General features: G+C 45.8%; 1 protein-coding gene across 1 annotated transcript; it reads left to right on the forward strand.

Annotated features, from left to right (window-relative positions):
• Window positions 1-3,356: 3,356 nt before the first annotated feature.
• On the forward strand, window positions 3,357-17,845 carry ZNF805 (zinc finger protein 805). Its single transcript, XM_025368830.1, has 4 exons — window positions 3,357-3,453; window positions 6,372-6,498; window positions 10,729-10,824; window positions 15,793-17,845. Exons 1-4 carry the CDS (start codon window positions 3,424-3,426, stop codon window positions 17,421-17,423), a joined length of 1,884 nt encoding a protein of 627 aa, XP_025224615.1. The 5' UTR covers window positions 3,357-3,423; the 3' UTR covers window positions 17,424-17,845.
• The last annotated feature ends 1,252 nt before the right edge of the window (window positions 17,846-19,097 follow it).

The following is a 19,097-nucleotide window of genomic DNA, read 5'->3' on the forward strand; positions in this document are numbered from 1 at the left end:
AGCATGGGAGACAGAGTGAGACACCGTATCAAAAAAAAAAAAGAAAACTCTTGCCTACTTTCTGCAGATAAATGCCTTGAGGGTACATAACCTGCCACCTATCACAGTGGCTCCTTGATCCAACTTATTATTCTCCATGTTTTCAGGAGTACGCCATTTGTAAAACAAGACTGTCATCAACCGAAAGATCCACTCTCTTTTTATGGACATCAATATGCTGCTGTTTTAGAAATAAAATATTTCACTGCACATCAGTGCAACCCAATTCTCAAATGAATACATTAGCACCTCTGTGTTGTGTCATACTCTGATTACATTAGAATAAGTCATTCCTCGGCTGGGCACGGTGGCTCAAGCCTGTAATCCCAGCACTTTGGGAGGCCGAGACGGGCAGATCACGAGGTCAGGAGATCGAGACCATCTTGGCTAACCCGATGAAACCCCGTCTCTACTAAAAAATACAAAAAACTAGCCGGGCGTGGTGGCGGGCGCCTGTAGTCCCAGCTACTCGGGAGGCTGAGGCAGGAGAATGGCGTAAACCTGTCAGGCGGAGCTTGCAGTGAGCTGAGATCCGGCCACTGCACTCCAGCCTGGGCGACAGAGCAAGACTCCGTCTCAAAAAAAAAAAAAAAAAAAAAAAAATTAAGTCATTCCTCATAATAAATATAACATCACCTCTTTTGAAATTACTGCATGCTGCAGTTTGGGGAGTGGCCTTCCAGCCTTCTGTAACCTGTGATGGTTTCATGTGTCAGCTGCTCCCTGCACCCATTATAAACTGACTACCACAGTAAGCATCTAAACTACTCAGCTGTAAGCTCAAATACGTTTTTTGATCAATGCAGTCGGTTACACCAGTATTTCTCCTAACTTTAGTTGTTAAGCACTTTATATGGAGTTTGCCTTGTTAATGTTACTCCTACAAAGGCTCCTCATTGTGAAATGTCCAGCAGTTGCAGGCATGATTTCTGTTATGACCAGACCCACTAACGTAAGTATAAATAATTCAGCCACTTCACTCAGATGAGCAGCTCCCACTATTGCAGATTTATAAGTTAAATACTCCAAGACATTGGTTCATGGTTTTTAACCTGCACCTTCAGTATTTGCCTCTCTTTTTTTTCTTTCTTTTACCTGCATGAGGAGACACAGTGCTTACCTCTATGCTTTGCTTTATCCTATCAGTTTTCCTGAATTAACATTTCAAACACTTGGCAATTCCTAATAAATTAACTGGTACATACATATAAACTCTGCTATTTATACATTTTAGGTGCTGGATAAACACATCACTGGGCACATTTTTGGCAGGTAAGGATAGAAAAATCACTAGGGCCTCAGCACTGATCACCAGATGATATATGTTTAAATAATGAAGACACTGACATGCCTTACATGAGGGATTTAAAAGTGTCTCCAGGCCGGGTGTGGTGGCTCATACCTGTAATCCCAGCAATCTGGGAGGCCGAGGCAGGCAGATCAACATTCGAGGTCAGGAGTTCGAGACCAGCCTGACCAACATGGTAAAAACCCGTCTCGACTAAAAAAATGCAAAAATTAGCTGGCCATGGTGGGTCGTGCCTGTAGTCCCAGCTACGTGCCACTGCACTCCAGCCTGGGCAAGAGTGAGACTCTGTCTCAAAAAAAAAAAAACAAATTGTCACCAGTATCTACATAGCTTTCCTCACCTGCACTGATCCCAGACATTCCATGATGGAATATAAACATATTAACTTTAATATCTGTTCTGCATCCAAAGCCAAAACTAACCTAAGGGTCATACATATGTGAAAAGGAGAATTATGACTCTCTTCTAAATTGGGCGAAATAGTATTGTCAGTAATGGATAACAGTGTTAACAGCTTGTATGCTAATTAAGCCACATCGCTCAATAATCTCAATTTATAAATAATACCTTCTAGAAAATGGATTCCATCTCCATTTCCACCCAGTTAACATCCTGTCATGATACTTTCTGCACTTTTAAATCTCTGGAGGGCATTTTCTGTATACCCTGTTTCCATTTTCATAACCATAATGTATTTGTCAAATCATTGAAAGCTGGATTTTATTCTCTAACCTTCATAGTCATGAGAAGAAAAAAAAAAGCAGTCACTAATGGAGACTACTAAAGTTTTGTATAATATAATTCTTTTTTTTTTTTTCTTTTTTTGAGGCGGAGTCTTGCTCTCTCACCCAGGCTGGAGTGCAGTGGCATGATCTCGGCTCACTGCAGTCTCTGCCTCCGGGGTTCACACCATTCTCCTGCCTCAGCCTCCCGAGTAGCTGGGACTACAGGCGCCTGCCACCACGCCCGGCTAATTTTTTGCATTTTTAGTAGAGACGGGGTTTCACCGTGTTAGCCAGGATGACCTCGTGATCCACCCTCCTCGGCCTCCCAAAGTGCTGGGATTACAGGCGTGAGCCACCGCGCCCGGCCTACTTTTTTTTTTTTTTTGTACCAATGAGGTCTCGCTCTGTCGCGGAGACAGGTCTCAAACTCCTATCCTCAAGCGATCCCCTTGCCTCAGCCTCCTGGGACCACAGGTGTACGCCAGAACACGCAGCTATTTTAAAAAAAAAAAAAAAATTTTTTTTTTTGGTAGTCTCCCTACTTTGCTCAAGCGATCCGCCCGCCTTGGCCTCCCAAGGCGCTGGGATTCCAGGCCGGCCGCATCGCGCCGCCTGACGTCCCCCTTTGGTTACTCTGACTGCCCACTGATCTGTATAAGAGGATCCGGAGGGGAGATAACGCAAGGTGGAAGTCAGGGTCCGGAGCCTGGTCCAGGGTCTCTGCACTGGTCCTGACCCTGACAAATGTCCCTGCCTGCTGGGGCTCGATTTCCTCCGGCGAAGAATGGACGGTCTCACGCTTGGCCCCTGGCCTCCGAGTTGTGCCCCCAGGACACAGGCAGGCCTGAGCCGGGCTGTAGGCCCGCTGCGGCTTTTACACTGAGGTCTGTCGGCTCAGGATCGGTCCGCTTTGCAGGCGGTTTGTTGAGAACATTAACTAGAACATGAACTACATTAACTAGAAGGCATTGCCAGCTGCGACGGCGGGCCCTGGGGCCAATGATAGTCCAGGACAGCAGCGTTTCCTGTGGGTCGCGAAGCTTGGGGCGGGACTTCCGGCATTTGGATGGAGACGTAATTTGGGCGCGACGGTTCCGTCCACGCCTGCTGTAGGGAGGGGGCGGTGTTCCGTGGCCGCCTCCCTGGCGGCTCTGGGGAAATGAGCAGGTAGGAGGCCGACAGCGACCTCCGCGTCTCGGAGCGAACCGTGAGCCTCCCCGTAACGGGAGAGTTCGACTGTCAGCCAAGGTCACCGCGCCCGGCGCAGGGAAGGGGTGGGGCTCGGCTGAGCCCGCGAGACCCGCCCTGCTCGCCGCAGCCCCCGCCCCGCTCGGGCCTCAGGGTCCCAGTATGGCGACGGCTTTGACGGACCCGGCGCAGGTGAGTGGACGAGCTTTCGGCCTTGCTGCTTTTCTGCTAGTTCGGGGAAGCCTCCTGGGCAGGCCGGAAGCCAAGACAGCCACAGGATTCCTCTTTGTAGTGTTGTTTGTTTACGAAACGTGGAGCATGCTCGTCACTTAGTTTATCTTCTGTCGTGGTAGTACCTGAGAGACGGAATATTCAAGCGGACAGTAGCCGGACTATACATAGATTATAGGACCGTGACGTACAATTTTTTGTAGCCACCTGCCCAGGAAACCAACCTCCTGTTCTACATTAAACAACTCTGGAAACCAGTGTGCCTTAACTTAGTCTTGCAAGGAGCTAGTTTACTCTCTGGTGACATTTGAGGAAGCTAAACGGTAACTCCTGGAACAGTAGGCCCCAAATAGGACTTGATTAGTAACTGACTGTTCTAATTTTTGTCTCCGCTTCCAGCAGAGGACCAAGCAGAGAAAGCCATACGTGCTCAGCCTAACCAATCACATACGATGCCCCACTTTTAGCCCTTCTGCAGCTTTCCACCGCCAAAAGTGTCAGGCCTCTGATAGGTGCTCAATAATTGGTTGAAGGATAAATGAAGTTCCGCTCCAGGGACTCTTGTCACACACATAATCCGAACTCAGCCATGGCCTGCATGTCCCTACCCGGTCCACTATGGCTGACCACCTCTGTCCTCCTTTCCTTCCTTTCCTCCCTGGCTCAGCCCTTCAGACACACGAATATGATCACTCAGAGTTCTTTCTCATCCCTCAGCCTTCACCTTTACAGTTCATTCAGCCTCAGACGCTATCCTCAGATCTCTGCAAGACCCTTTCATATCTTGTTGGCTCTGCTCAAATGTCACTTCTTTGAAGCGGCCTTTCGTGGCAGTTCAGACTAAAGTAGTCCCCTTCTCACCTGCCCTTGGTCTAACTTTTTGTATACAGAATCTGGCAAAATTTTAGACAGCTGCTGAGTTGAAGTCTTAAGGATTTTGTGGGGACAAAGAGCATCAGTATAACACAAGAACTATAACAGTTGGCCTTCATTGAGTCCTTGATGTGAACTGAGAAATGGACATTATTTATCATCTCATTTAATCCTGATCTCCTTAAAGTGACATTCTATTATAAACACTGCCGTACACAAGAGGAGGTCAAGACTCCAACCTGTTTAGTTACCTGCTGACACACAGCACTTAAGTAACAGAAATTCATATTTAATGTGTGGACCACCAGAGCCTTTGTTTTTACAGTCAGTTGGCTGAGAAGCCCTGGAGGTGAACTTTGCAGTCTTTCTCCAGCAAGTCACAGTGGCCGTCGGAAGCGAAAGGCAGATATTCCATTAGAGAGGACTGTGTAGACAAAGGCAAAGTGTGTTGGTTGTTTAAGGAGGTCCAAGAGGACTTGTGAGGTTACCATGGTTACCCCATCCCCACCTGCTGAGACATGGCCTGGAAGGGCAAGATCCTGTGGTCTTTTTTGGATGTTCATCCTGCCTTCAGCCCATAAGGCATTTTGGCCAGTCATAAGCCGGGGTTCTCATGACCACAGCCCGCATTATCCTCAGCCACTTGAGTTTCCTGGTCCTGAAGTACACTGGCCTTAGGGATACCTGCTGGCAGGACTCGGGGAAGGAAAAGGCTGATGGTTCATTATGCAATCTCTCTGGGGTCCAGGGGAGAGGATGAGCTGGTCCAGGCACTGTCACTCCTCCGGCATTTGGCACTCATGAATTTGGTGATGAGGGTTTTGCCCACGTCTTGGGGATATTTTCAGGAGCTACTAAAATAGATTAAATAGCAAAAATATGTAGAAATGCTTCACAACTGTATTGTAGATTCACGTTGGTGATGGAGGGTTGTTGGGGTCACAGTATTAAACCCTGAAGCAGAGGGACCTGGGTTAAAATTCTGTCTCTGCTTATAACATGTGAAACTCTAGCTGGGCTTGGTGCTCACACCTGTAGCCCCAATGCTGTGGGAGGCTGAGGGGAGAGGATCACTTGAGACTAGGAGTTCGAGACCTGCCTGGTCAACATAGCAAGATCCCAGCTCTACCAAAAGGAAATAGTTGGGTGCAGTGGTGCATGCCTGTAGTCCCAGCTACTTGGGCGGCTGAGGCAGAAGGATCGCTTGAGCCCGGGAGTTCGAGGTTACAGTGAGCTCTGAGCATGCCATTGCACTCCTGTCTGGGTAATAGAGTGAGACCCTGTCTCTGAAAAAAGCAAACAAGCGAAAAACAGAAAACACAAAAGACTAGGAGAATCTGCGGAGCTCCCTTAGCCTCAGGTCAGTGACTGTCACATGGAGATGATTGGCGGTAGTGGTTAGTAATACTTCAGGGGCTGTGGGAGGATTAATAAAATCTCAAAGTCCATCAAGCTCTGAATAACTCATGTCTGTTATTGGGAAAATGGGAACTCTGTATTAATCTGAAAATTGAGGCAGAGATAAATGAGGTCCCTAAGGTCACAAAACTGGCAAGTGTCAGTTTCAGGAGATTGGATTCAAACGTGAGAAGTCTGACTTCAGAGTTTGGGAGTTGTAGTAGCTTTAAAACAGAACGTGAAGCCTTCAGCATGAGCTGGACCAGTGAGGCTCAGGCACTGTGGCTGTCAACATTATTGCTACTATTATTGTCATTATTTCCTCATTTCTTTGATGTCCTCGAACTGTAATTGTCTACGTCTCACCGTCCACAAGTTGTTGCCATTGTCTTCTGTCATTCTCTGATGGCTCCTGTATAGGATGCTTTTCTTTTTTACATTACAGTAATCTGTCCAAAGCAATGTCTGCCTTCCTCCTTCAGCCTGGTACAAAGTTAGGCCCTCAGGAGGTCCTCAGTGACTTGGGCCTTGATCTTGCTGCACCTTTTCCAGCAAACCACATACGACAGTCCCACGGCAAACTCTACTACCTCTATTTGACATTTCAGGTGTCTGTGACCTTTGATGATGTGGCTGTGACTTTCACCCAGGAGGAGTGGGGGCAGCTGGACCTAGCTCAGCGGACCCTGTACCAGGAGGTGATGCTGGAAAACTGTGGGCTCCTGGTATCTCTGGGTAAGGCCTTCCCCCTCCACCATGCAGGGGACCTGCCACTTCTTCATTCCATCCCCTGACTCCAGGCCTGATGGGTCAAGAAGGCCTGTCGAACCTGCCTTGCCTTCTTCCCACAACTTCAGTCATTTTCTACACTCACCTCTTCCTGAACAGTCTCCCTGTATCACTTTGGACAAGAAATAGTGTACCCTTTGGCTCCCAGCCAAAGGAGAAGGAGGTGGTGGAAGGAAATGGGGTGTTTTGCAGACCCCAAAGGTAGGATTTCCAGCTGTATGTTATGAGGGGTTGAAGTAGGAACTGAGAACCACCACGATGGTGTCCTAGTTTCTCTGTCTGGGTCTGCTCATGTCACTGTCTACTCTGTGTGGTTTTTTTCTGCCTCAGCGAGTTCAAGGGAAGAATAACAACCCCAGGTTTTACTCTTTGTGACCCCTCCTTCCCCTCCAGATTTCTTGTCTGTTTCTCTGGCCTCTGTGGGGCGTGCTTGAGGCAGCAAATGCTGCTCCACCTCCAGCTCATACTTGCCTCCATCTCTCACCCACTGCCCAGCATGGACTGGCCTCCGTCTGCAGTTCTTTTTTTGAGTTCCAGAGCAGGATCTGCCTGGGTGGGCCTGGTTGCTTGTGTATCTGCTCCACAGCGCAGTCTGTGGTGTCAAGGGTGGTGGGGTGTTCTCCAAGAAGGGTTGAGTCAGGCAGGCCCCCAGGAGACTTTGACCCTCTGTACTACCAGGTGTTATTCTAAACAACACTTTAATCACCTTTGTGTCCTCTTGATTCTAAAGTCACTCTGCTGCAGCCGTGCTGGGCTTCTTGTTATTTCCCCAAGTGCCCACCCCCCTCAGGCGATTGCATTTGCTGTTCTGCTTGATGAGTGTTCTCAGGGTAATTCAGCATTTTTCACGTGGCCGCCGCTTCTCAGCACCGCCATTGCCTCCTCACCCAGCCCTTCCCTGACCACCGAATCTTGGGGAGGCCCCTTTCTCACCACAGCCTCCTCCCTTTACCTTGTTCATGTCTTTCTAAACTAGTGGTTCTCAAGCAGGGACGATGTTGAGCTTCAGTGGACACTGGGCAATGTGTGGAGACATTTTGGTTGTTAACACTAAGATGATGACATTGACATCTAGTGGGTGGAGACCTGGAATGCCACTAAACATCCTTGTAATGCACAGGACAGATCCTTCTTCCCCCGATCTCACAAAGAATTATCTGAACCTGAATGTCAGTTGTGCTAAGGTTGAGAAGCTCTTTTTCAGAGAGTGCTTGGACAGACACTACCTCAGCTGGTGCTGAGAGACACCCAAGGAAGTTGTTCTTTTATTGCATCTCGTCTTGCCTTCTTAGCATTTGAGGAAAAGTCTGGTTTAGTGCTGAGTCTTAATATCCTGCAAACTGTTGGTAACTTCCCCTTTTCTACAGAGGGAGCAGCCTTAGGCTCACAGCCCTGAACAAGCAGCATGAGCTCACAGGGACCAAACAGCACTGTTTGTCTTGAGACAGAGTCTCGCTGTTGCCTAGGCTGGAGTGCAGTGGTGTGATCTTGGCTCACTGCAACCTCTGCCTCCTGGATTCAAGCATTGCTCATGCCTCAGCCTCCTGAGTAGCTAGGATTACAGGCAGGTGCCACCACACCCAGGTAATTTTGGTATGCGTTGTTTTGATTTATTGCTGCTTTTTCATGGTTACCTGCCATCAAGACAAGTGGCTCTGGATTTTCCATTTACCAGAGTGATAAGGATTCCATTTTTGAAGAAATCTAAGAAAAATAACAAGTAGGTCACTTTTAGGAAAAGCAGGCCAGGCACGGTGGCTCACGCCTGCAATCTCAGCACTGTGGGAGGGCACAGCAGGCGGATCACGAGGTCAGGAGATAGAGACCAGCCTGGCCAACATGGTGAAATCCCGTTTCTACTAAAAATACAAAAATTAGCTAGGCATGGTGGTGCGTGCCTGTAGTCCCAGCTACTCAGGAGGTGGAGGCAGGAGAATCACTTGAACCAGGGAGTCAGAGGTTGCAGTGAGCTGGGATCACGCCACTGCACTCCAGCCTGCTGACAGAGTGAGGCTCCATCTCAAAAAAAAAAAAAACAAGAAGAAAAAGAAAAGCAATTAACAGTCCAGATCCCCAGAGCACTGACTGGGTGTCTCAGGCCTGTTCCAGGCAGTGTTCATGCTCCATTTCTTCTCACAGGATCCTTGTCGTCAGCAAATAAGGAAAATTTAGCCACTCCTACGAGTCCCGCATCCAGTTTAACTTACTCAGCACAGATGAAACACCTTCATTTTATGAAACCACTGAATTTTTTTGTAGTAAAAATTCTTCTTCTGTGAACTTTTTTTTTTTTTTTTTGAGGTGGAGTTTCACTCTTGTTGCCCAGGCTGGAGTGCAATGGTGCAAGATCATAGCTCACTGTGATCCTAACACCTCACCCTCTCCAGTAGCTGGGACTACAGATGTGAGCCACTGTGCTGCTATATGAAGTTTCTGTCAGTATCCTTATGTAACCATATCACAGTAGGACGCTCAGTTTTTAAATGTTTGAATGGTTCATGAAATGCTGGGGTCTGGAGTCACTGACCCGCCCCTCACCCTGGCCACTGGTCCCTGAGGGTGAATCCTCCAGCTCACATCTCGGCCACGTCACCACCCTCTGCCACCCACTCTGGTGCTCTTGGTTTCCTCCGTAGTGTATTGCTTGGGAGAGCAGGGTTTGGAGCCAGAACCCTGGTGTCCAGCCCCAGCTCTGCTCTTTAAAAACTCCACGGCCGGCCAGGCGCGGTGGCTCAAGCCTGTAATCCCAGCACTTTGGGAGGCCGAGATGGGCAGATCACGAGGTCAGGAGATCGAGACCATCCTGGCTAACACGGTGAAACCCCGTCTCTACTGAAAATACGAAAAACTAGCCGGGCGAGGTGGCGGCGTCTGTAGTCCCAGCTACTTGGGAGGCTGAGGCGGGAGAATGGCGTAAACCCGGGAGGCGGAGCTTGCAGTGAGCCAAGATCGCACCACTGCACTCCAGCCTGGGCGACAGAGCGAGACTCTGTCTCAAAAAAACAAAAACAAAAACAAAAAAACTCCACGGCCTTGGGCACGTTTCTGAACTTGCCTGTGCCTCAGTGTTATTGTTCAAATGAGGACTTATCCTAGTCGCATCCCAGGGCTGTTGCCAGGGTCAAGGGTTATTTTATGGAAAGGGCTCAGAACAGCACCTGGGAGACCAGGCTGTGTGCAGGGAGCCATTACAATCTCTGTTGCCACCAATACTGTTACCGTCATCCTCATCACGATTATTGTCAGGGGCATACCTTGACCTGGCACTTTCTGGGCAGCGTTGTGGAGCTTTGTGGTTAAACAGCACAGACAGAGATGGCAGGACCTGGGTTTCCTTATTGACTCAGCCATTCACCAGTTCTGTGCTCTTCAGCAAATCACTTTACCTCCGCGAGCCTGCGTTTCTTTGTCAACAAAATGGTGTTGATTATGATAATGGACATCCTGGGTATACCGTGAGGAAATCCTCAACTGGAATCCTCATTTAACGGCTAGGCATGGTGGCTCACACCTGTAATCCTAGCACTCTGGGAGGCTGAGGCGGGTGGATCACCTGAAGTCAGAAATTCAGGACTAGCCTGGCCAACATAGTGAAACCTCATTTCTACTTAAAATACAAAAAAATTAACCAGGCGTGGTGGCGCGCGCGTCTAGTCCCAGCTACTTGGGAGGCCGAGTGAGCCGAGATCACGCCACTGCTCTCCAGCCTGGGCAACAGACACATTTAGTCTTTGGTTTAGAGGAAGAGCATTATAAAACATTGCTTAGGTTGTTTAAAAAAAAAAAAAGACTTAGATCAATGAAGATACATACCTTGTTTTGAATGAAAAGAATCAATATTTAATATTTAAAGTGTATCACTTTTTCTCTAAGATATTCCATAAATGTTGTTCACTTTTGAAATGACATAATGCATTTAAATGCTTGGCATAGTCCCTTGGACATGGTTATAGCCTACAAATACTAGTTTTTGACTTACTATTAGAAGTAGAGATTCTGTGGCAGCATGACATGGCCTGCCCTTGGTTTCCAGATCACATGCTAACTTTTTGTTCCCATGGATAGGTGTAGCTTCATTCCAAGGTCTGGTCCCCATCCTGAAGTCCCAGACTGGATTGAAGGTCTTTATTTCTTTTCACCAACATCCATGTGTCCACTTTCTTTCTCCATAAACAGGGTGTCCTGTTCCCAGACCTGAGCTGATCTACCACCTAGAACATGGGCAGGAGCCATGGACCAGGAAGGAAGACCTCTCCCAAGACACCTGTCCAGGTAGGAGCCAAGATCTGGGGAGGTCGGAGTCCCTGCTGGCTTGAGACTGGATAGAGACCACTGGCCCTGGGATCTCTTGGGAAGCTTCTCACTGTGGCTTCTCTAAGGGTTTGGGAGCCTTGGAGCCCTTAGTGGTTTCTCCGTCCTCCTAGCCCTGACACACTTGTCCCCACTCCTGGGGAGGAGTGAGGTGTATGAACTGAGATTGGTCCTGGGGCTCCAACCTTGTGTGCCTGAAACCTGGTTTGCCAGTCAGCTACTCTGTGACCCTCGTGAAGTTTGTATATGAGTTTGGCTAAGTTAACACCAGCTGCTATATCCAACAAATTCCAAAATTTAAATGATTCACATATGAAAACTCTTTTCACTCATACCAAGGTCTGTGTGGGTCGGGAGGGAACTCTGTACCACAGTTATTCAGGACCTAGAGTCCTTCTGTCATCAACCTATTGCTTTAAGGTTGTCCTGACATCCTCTTGCTGGTAGAGAATTAAGGGAATAAGGGATGTCATACCCACTTCCAGAAATACCACCTCCCCTCACATTTCACCCATGGGAACTGGGCATTTGGCTGTACTTGGGTCCATGAGTCTAGGAATTGTGGCTGAGCTGCCTGTCCAAGGAGAAGAGCAGATGATCTGGTGAGCACCTACTCAGTCCACTATACTCAGTCTGTTCCTGAAAAATGCTATTAGAAATTTTTTTTTTTTTTTTGAGACGGAGTCTCTCTCTGTTGCCCAGCTGGAGTGCAGTGGCGCAGTCTCAGCTCACTGCAAGCTCCGCCTCCCAGGTTCACGCCATTCTCCTGCCTCAGGCGCCCACCACTGCACCCAGCTAATTTTTTGTATTTTTAGTAGAGACGGGGTTTCACCGTGTTAGCCAGGATGGTCTCGATCTCCTGACCTCGTGATCCGCCTGTCTCGGCCTCCCAAAGTGCTGGGATTACAGGCGTGAGCCACCATGCCCGGCCCAGAAATTATTTTTATAAAAAAAAAGAAAAACATTATTTTTATGCCATTGGGCAGTTTGAAGATGTAATCATGTGATACATTAATGCATAAAACTGCATAGATTCTGAGCCGTGTTACGTAAGTGACTCATCAAAGTAAGCTGTGAGTGTTACTCATGTCATATAAACCTTAATGAGTGATGATATGTTACATTTCCTTCTGAACTCTGGGGAGCAGGGCCTGTTTTACTCTCCCAAGTTCTCTTTCCAGTTATATTCTGCCTATTAGCCTCTCCCACCTTCTCCTTCCACTCATTCCCTTAGTGTCAATCAGACACTAAGAAGCAGTACTTCCTCCATGTCTTCCTATATCTCCTGTTTTCCAAAAATCCTCAGGGTGACATTTGACCTCTGTCCCACACTCAGGCTGCTGAAGACATGAGGCCATCTGTCAGGTGTGTGGATTGGTGCCACTGCAGAGCCTTGGCGTCTGCCCGCATGGGTTCCTTGAGCTGCTCATCCAACCCTGAGTGTTTATGCGGTCCCTATTCAGCCCTTCAGAGTCTCTTCCAGATCGTCCCTTCTTCAGTGCCACATCGCCACTTGAAAATCCCGAAAGCACAAAACTCAACATGCCTAACAAGGAACCCGTGATCTTGCTCGCTCTTGCCACCTCCCAAGTTTCTGTGAATGGCTCTGCCATCCAGGCAGATTAGGGGACTGGATCCAACCTCAGACAGGTCATCCCCTCCGCCTCCATAAGTCCCTGCATCCAGTCTATCTCCAGAGCCTTTCGATTTCACATCATGCATGTCTCCTCAATTCATCCCTCTATCACCTCCATGAGACCTATCCTTCTGCTTTTTTTTTTTTTTTTTTTTTGAGATGGAATTTCGCTCTTGTTGCCCAGGCTGGAGTGCAATGGCATGATCTTGACTCAACGCAACCTCCGCCTCCCGGGTTCAAGCGATTCTCCTGCCTCAGCCTCCCAAGTAGCTGGGATTACAGGCATGCGCCACCACACCTGGCTCATTTTGTATTTTTAGTAGAGATGGGGTTTCTCCATGTTGGTCAGGTTGGTCTCGAATTCCTGACCTCAGGTGATCCGCCCACCTCAGCCTCCCAAAGTGCTGGGTTTACGGGCGTGAGCCACCGCGCCCAGCCTCCTTAGGCTCTTACTCTAAGCTCTTACCATCTTTTTTCTAGGGCATGTTAATAGACTCCCAAAACTTAATCTCTGTATCTGCTTTGTGCCTCTGGTCGGCTCTTTGTCCTGCATGGGGTACTCCAGCATTCAGACCTTGTTCCAGACAGTTAATATTTCCCCAGCCACTCAGCATGTGACTGCTGATGTATCAGCAGGTTTTCATGTTGACAGTATCATCTACTTACATTGTTTAATCAGCAGTCCTTACACATTCCTCTCAACCTCTCATATCGGTAGCTTCTCTCTTCCCCTGATGAAAGAGGTCTTGCCCTTGGCCACGGTCAGTTTTTTTGAAGAGTTTGTATCACACCTTTTCATGGACATTTTTTCTTCACTTATATTCTGCTTGTCTTGTAACTTCATCCTTTCTGTACTCAACATAAAAATGCTCAACTTCCTTATCCTTGAAGAAAATTCAACAATTCAGTGTTCATGGTTCACAGTATATTCATATATTCATTCACTCTCTGAGCACTTAATTGTTTACGTTTTTATATCAGTGATGCTGTGGACATTTATATATGTTGTTCATCTTTCACATGTGTAGGGGCACATTTTTGATGTTTCTGGAGTGAAATAATTGGATTATAAACTATGCAAATGTTCTAGTTTGCAAGATCATTCTCATTGTTTTCTTTTTTTTTTTTTTTTTTTTTTTGAGACGGAGTCTCGCTCTGTCGCCCAGGCTGGAGTGCAGTGGCCGGATCTCAGCTCACTGCAAGCTCCGCCTCCCGGGTTCACGCCATTCTCCTGCCTTAGCCTCCCGAGTAGCTGGGACTACAGGCGCCGCCACCTCGCCCGGCTAGTTTTTTTGTATTTTTTAGTAGAGACGGGGTTTCACCGTGTTAGCCAGGATGGTCTCGATCTCCTGACCTCGTGATCCACCTGTCTCGGCCTCCCAAAGTGCTGGGATTACAGGCTTGAGCCACCGCGCCCGGCCTCATTCTCATTGTTTTCTAAAGGGCCTATATCAAAAAATTCCTCTCAGGAATTTTTGGAAGTTTCCATTGATCCATATCCTATCTAGTACTTGAAACTATAAGGCCCCTCAATTTTTGCTGATCAAATGGAAACAAAATATTATCTCTTGTGCTCTTGATTTGCATTTTCCTCATGGGTAAGGTTGTTTAGTGTCTTTCACAATTCTGAGCCAATCTGTATTTTCTTCTGTGAGATGTTATTTGGTGATAAATGCCTCTTTTTCAATTAACTTCTTTGGCTTTCTCTTTTTATTTGATTTTTATACATTCTAGATACCTATCTTTTATCAGTTACATTTGCTGCAGGTATATTCTTCTAGTTTTTAATTTTGTCCTTCCACTATCTTTAAAGTATCTTTTGTTCAGTGAGTTCCTTACATAGTGTAGTCTGATTTATGTTTTTTTTTATGTGATTAATGATTTTGTGCCTTGTGGAAAAAATGTTGCTTTACCCTAATACTGAAAAGGTATTCTTGTTTATTTTATTGTCAGTTGTAAAACTTGCCATTTGGCATTTAAGTCTTTATCAATCTGAAGTTGGTTTTGAGTATAGAATGTGATAGAATACAATATTTCCATTCCCCATGTGGGTAGCCAATTTTTCTAGCTCTATTTCCTTAGTAGTCTCTCACCACTGAGGTGCTGTGCCTCCTTGCCATCTACCAAAGCCCCATCTGTGTGCAAGGGGATTTCTGAGCTCTCCGTTCTTCTTTATTCCCAGTTGGCATTGTGTCTGTGCCAGAGTGGTACCTCTGCCTTATGAGCCCTGTCCTGAGAGTGGCACTGCTCTTCACAGCTGTCACCTAGGTCAGGATGTTGGGAATCAGTTCCCCTGTGCCTCTTCTTTCCCTAGATTCTCATCACCACAACCCTCTCATGTGCTGTAGCTCATTTGCATATTCTGTCTCCTAAGGCTATAGTGTCTTTCCCACTTTCTCTCGTGACCAGTAGGACTTACTTCACTGGATATCTTCTACTGGAAAACTGCCTTGATCTTTTTCTACCCAGGATTAGCCAAACTCAAGATTAAGGACACAGTCCTCCAGGACTTTGTCAAGTCTGCCCAAATCCTCTAATTCCAACTGCAAATTCAGGGATTTCCTGAAACCACCCTCAGGTTTCATAACTTGCTAAAAAGATTCACAAGACTTTCTAAAACCTATTATGCTCACAGTTTTATTACAGACAAAGCATACAAATTAGAAGAGGACACAGGATATGGGGCTGAGGGTGTTCCAAACACAAAGCTTTCTCGGTGACTTGTTACCCACCCAGCATTGATGTGTAAAATACGTGCACAGAGCATTGCAAACCCAGGAAACTCAGTGGAGCTCTGGTTTTTAGAGTTTGTTGAGCTTTATTACACAAGCGCAATTGATCGAGACATTGCCCATAGTGCCATGTGAAGTTTCCAGCCTTCGTCCCTTTTCCAGAGTTCAGCTGATATCTTGTGGCTCAGAGACCTAACCTTCTACTCACTGGTTGGTCTTTCTGGTGCCACCAGACCTCAGCCAGAGTCATCTATTTAGGATAAACTATTTAGGGACCCATAATGAGTTACCTTTATGTAAATATTCAGTCTGGAATTGAGGCGGTGTCTCCACCCTAGGCCTTGTCCCCTCACCTGGTTTCTCTGCCTGGTCTCCCTTTCAAGGAGTCAGGAATCCAAGGTAAAGAAAAGAAACAAATTACAGACCTGGGGTTCAAGATGGCAAAATATAACAGACATAAAGGCACCATTTACAACTTCATTTTTTTCACTGAAGTGGTGATTTTGTGTCTTCTCTTTTTACATTACTAACAGGCCCTTTTGTGTATCGGATTTCTTTCAGGTGACAAAGGAAAACCTGAGAACCCAGAACGTACCACCTGTGAGCTGGCCTTGTCTGAAGAAATCTCATTCTGGAGACAACTAACACAAGGAGCTTCAGGGGACTCCCAGTTGGGGCAACCCAAGGATCAGGATGGGTTTTCAGAAATGCAGGGAGAACACTTGAGACCAGGGTTAGATTCCCAAAAGGAGAAGCTTCCTGGAAAAATGAGCCCCAAACATGATGGTTTAGGGACAGCTGATGGTGTGTGTTCAAGGATTACACAGGATCAGGTCTCCTTAGGAGATGATGTCCGTGACTGTGACTCTCATGGATCAGGTGAAAATCCAGTGATTCAGGAAGAGGAAAATACCTTTAAATGCAGTGAATGTGAAAAAGTGTTTAACAAGAAACGTCTGCTTGCTCGGCATGAGAGGATTCACTCTGGAGTGAAGCCCTATGAATGCACAGAGTGTGGAAAAACCTTTAGCAAGAGTACGTACCTTCTGCAGCACCACATGGTCCACACTGGGGAGAAGCCCTATAAGTGCATGGAGTGTGGAAAGGCTTTTAATCGGAAGTCACACCTTACCCAGCACCAGCGGATTCACAGTGGAGAGAAGCCTTACAAGTGCAGTGAATGCGGAAAGGCCTTCACCCACCGCTCCACTTTCGTCTTGCATAACAGGAGCCACACTGGAGAAAAACCCTTTGTGTGCAAAGAGTGTGGCAAAGCCTTTCGAGATAGGCCAGGTTTCATTCGACACTACATCATCCACAGTGGTGAGAATCCCTACGAGTGCTTTGAATGTGGCAAGGTCTTCAAACACAGGTCATACCTCATGTGGCACCAGCAGACTCACACCGGGGAGAAGCCCTATGAGTGCAGTGAATGTGGGAAGGCCTTCTGTGAGAGCGCAGCCCTGATTCACCACTATGTCATCCACACTGGGGAGAAGCCCTTTGAGTGCCTCGAATGTGGGAAGGCTTTCAACCACCGATCATACCTCAAGAGGCACCAGCGGATTCACACTGGGGAGAAGCCTTATGTGTGTAATGAATGTGGAAAGGCCTTTACCCACTGCTCTACTTTTATCTTGCATAAAAGGGCCCACACTGGAGAAAAGCCTTTTGAGTGCAAAGAATGTGGGAAAGCCTTTAGCAATAGGGCAGACCTTATTCGACACTTCAGCATCCACACTGGAGAGAAGCCCTATGAGTGCATGGAGTGTGGAAAGGCCTTCAACCGCAGGTCAGGCCTCACAAGGCACCAGCGGATTCATAGTGGAGAGAAGCCCTATGAATGCATTGAGTGTGGGAAAACATTTTGCTGGAGCACAAACCTCATTCGACACTCCATCATCCACACTGGAGAGAAGCCGTATGAGTGCAGTGAATGTGGAAAGGCTTTCAGTCGCAGCTCATCTCTCACTCAGCATCAAAGGATGCATACTGGGAGAAATCCTATCAGTGTAACAGATGTGGGAAGACCTTTTCCAAGTGGGCAGACCTCAGTCAACATCCAAGAACTTTTATTGGGGAAAAACTTTTTGAATGTCACCACTGAGGAAAATCTTTTGCAAGAGGAAGCATCTTACATGGCATCTGATCATACATACCAAAGAGAAACCCCACAAGTGTCTTCACTGTGAGAAAACCTTCTGTTGCCAAATGTCATTTGTCACCTAAGGAGTCATATTAGAAAATCACACAGCTTAGAGCCTTATTCTCCATCTGAATTCATCCTGGAAAAACACCCAGTGGTTATTATGCACTTAGGAAAACCTTCAGCTCCATCTTTGTCGTTAGTTTACAGTGCAGTGTTATCTCAGGAATTTTTATAAAAAGAGGTGACATAGAAAAAATGAAATGCAGACACTGCTTCTTTTATACTGTTGTCTTATATGTACGTTTCTGTCCCACGTCAGGAAAGTTAGTAAGGCAAGGTCTGGAAACTTACTGAATGTCTTTGTTCTACAACATTGTCTCTTCTTAAGAAGCATTGTTTTTATGAGAAATATGAAGGCTTGAGTTATGAAATACTTTTATATTTAAGGATTAAAGGAAACATGAATGTGCACGTTTTATTCCACCACTTAGGACTGTTTTAAGTCTTTGATTTGGAGAAAAAAAAAATCCTTTTTTAATGGGTATTGAACACTTAACACAGAATTTTTCTTGATTCCCATCTGTTGGTTTACTTGATTGCTATAGCTGTATGGTAAATCTCAAAATTAGGTAATGTGATTTCTTTTTTCTTATTTTTATTTAAAATTCATTTAGCATTCCTAGTTTCTTTGACTTTCCATATACACTTTAGGACTGATTTTTCCGGTTTTCAAATATTCTTGCTTGGATTTTGATATAATTGAGTTAAACCTGTAGATCAATATGTTGAGTTATTGGCATCTTAGCCTTCCAATTCATGAACATGGCATATCTTTTCATTTATTTAAATTTTCTTTGATATATTTCATTACTGTTTTATAGTTTACACAGTATAACTCCTGCACATTTAAAATAAGATTTATAGCTTCATAGTTTTTTGCATGATTGTAAACGGCATTGATTAAAGTTTCAGTTTTCATATGATGTTGGCTAGTATACAGAAACATTATTTTTTCCATCTTATTTTGCTATCTTGCAACTTTCCTAAACTCATCATTTCTTGCCATTTCCTTTGGGATAATCCTTAAGATTTTAAACATAGAAATATCATTTGCAATTTGGGACAGTTTTATTTCTTGCTTCCCATCTGTACACCTTTTATTTACTTTTCTCATGTTATTGCACTAGGTAGGATTTTCAGTGTGATACTGAATACAAATAGTGACAAGTTATCCATGCCTTGTTCATGATATTAGGGGGGAAATGTTCGGTTTCTCATTAATATGATGTTGAAAGTTTCTTCCAAAGAGTTTCTCTATCAAGTTTAGAAAGTTTCTCTCTATTCCTAATTTGCTGGGATTTTTTAGTTATTATTAATAAGTGTTGAATTTTGTCACTTGCTTTTTCTCCACTGATTGATTTAATTATGTCATGTTACTTCTGTAGTCAGTTGATGTGTTACCTTGACTGAGTTTTGAGTATTGAACCAGCCTCACATCCTTGTGATAAGCCCTACTTGCTCATGGAGTATAATTTTGTTTGTATACTATGCAACAGTATTTCATTTGCTAGTATTTTGTTGAGGAAGCTTCCCTCTAATTTCATGAGTGATAATCTGTAGTTTTTTTTTCTTCAACTGTTACTGTTTGGTTTTGATGTCTAGATGATAACTAGCCTCCTAACATGAGTTGGAAGGAATTATCTTCTGTTTTTTTGGA

The sequence above is a fragment of the Theropithecus gelada genome, chromosome 19 (assembly GCF_003255815.1).
Source record: "Theropithecus gelada isolate Dixy chromosome 19, Tgel_1.0, whole genome shotgun sequence".
In the NCBI taxonomy this organism is placed as follows: Eukaryota; Metazoa; Chordata; class Mammalia; order Primates; family Cercopithecidae; genus Theropithecus; species Theropithecus gelada.

Excerpts from the sequence above, each read along its gene's own strand:
- ZNF805 (XM_025368830.1), top strand. The coding sequence starts at position 3,424 with ATGGCGACGGCTTTGACGGACCCGGCGCAG. Across the intron at positions 3,454-6,371 it reads CTTTGACGGACCCGGCGCAG|GTGTCTGTGACCTTTGATGA; the intron begins GTGAGTGGACGA and ends TTGACATTTCAG. Across the intron at positions 6,499-10,728 it reads TGGGCTCCTGGTATCTCTGG|GGTGTCCTGTTCCCAGACCT; the intron begins GTAAGGCCTTCC and ends CTCCATAAACAG.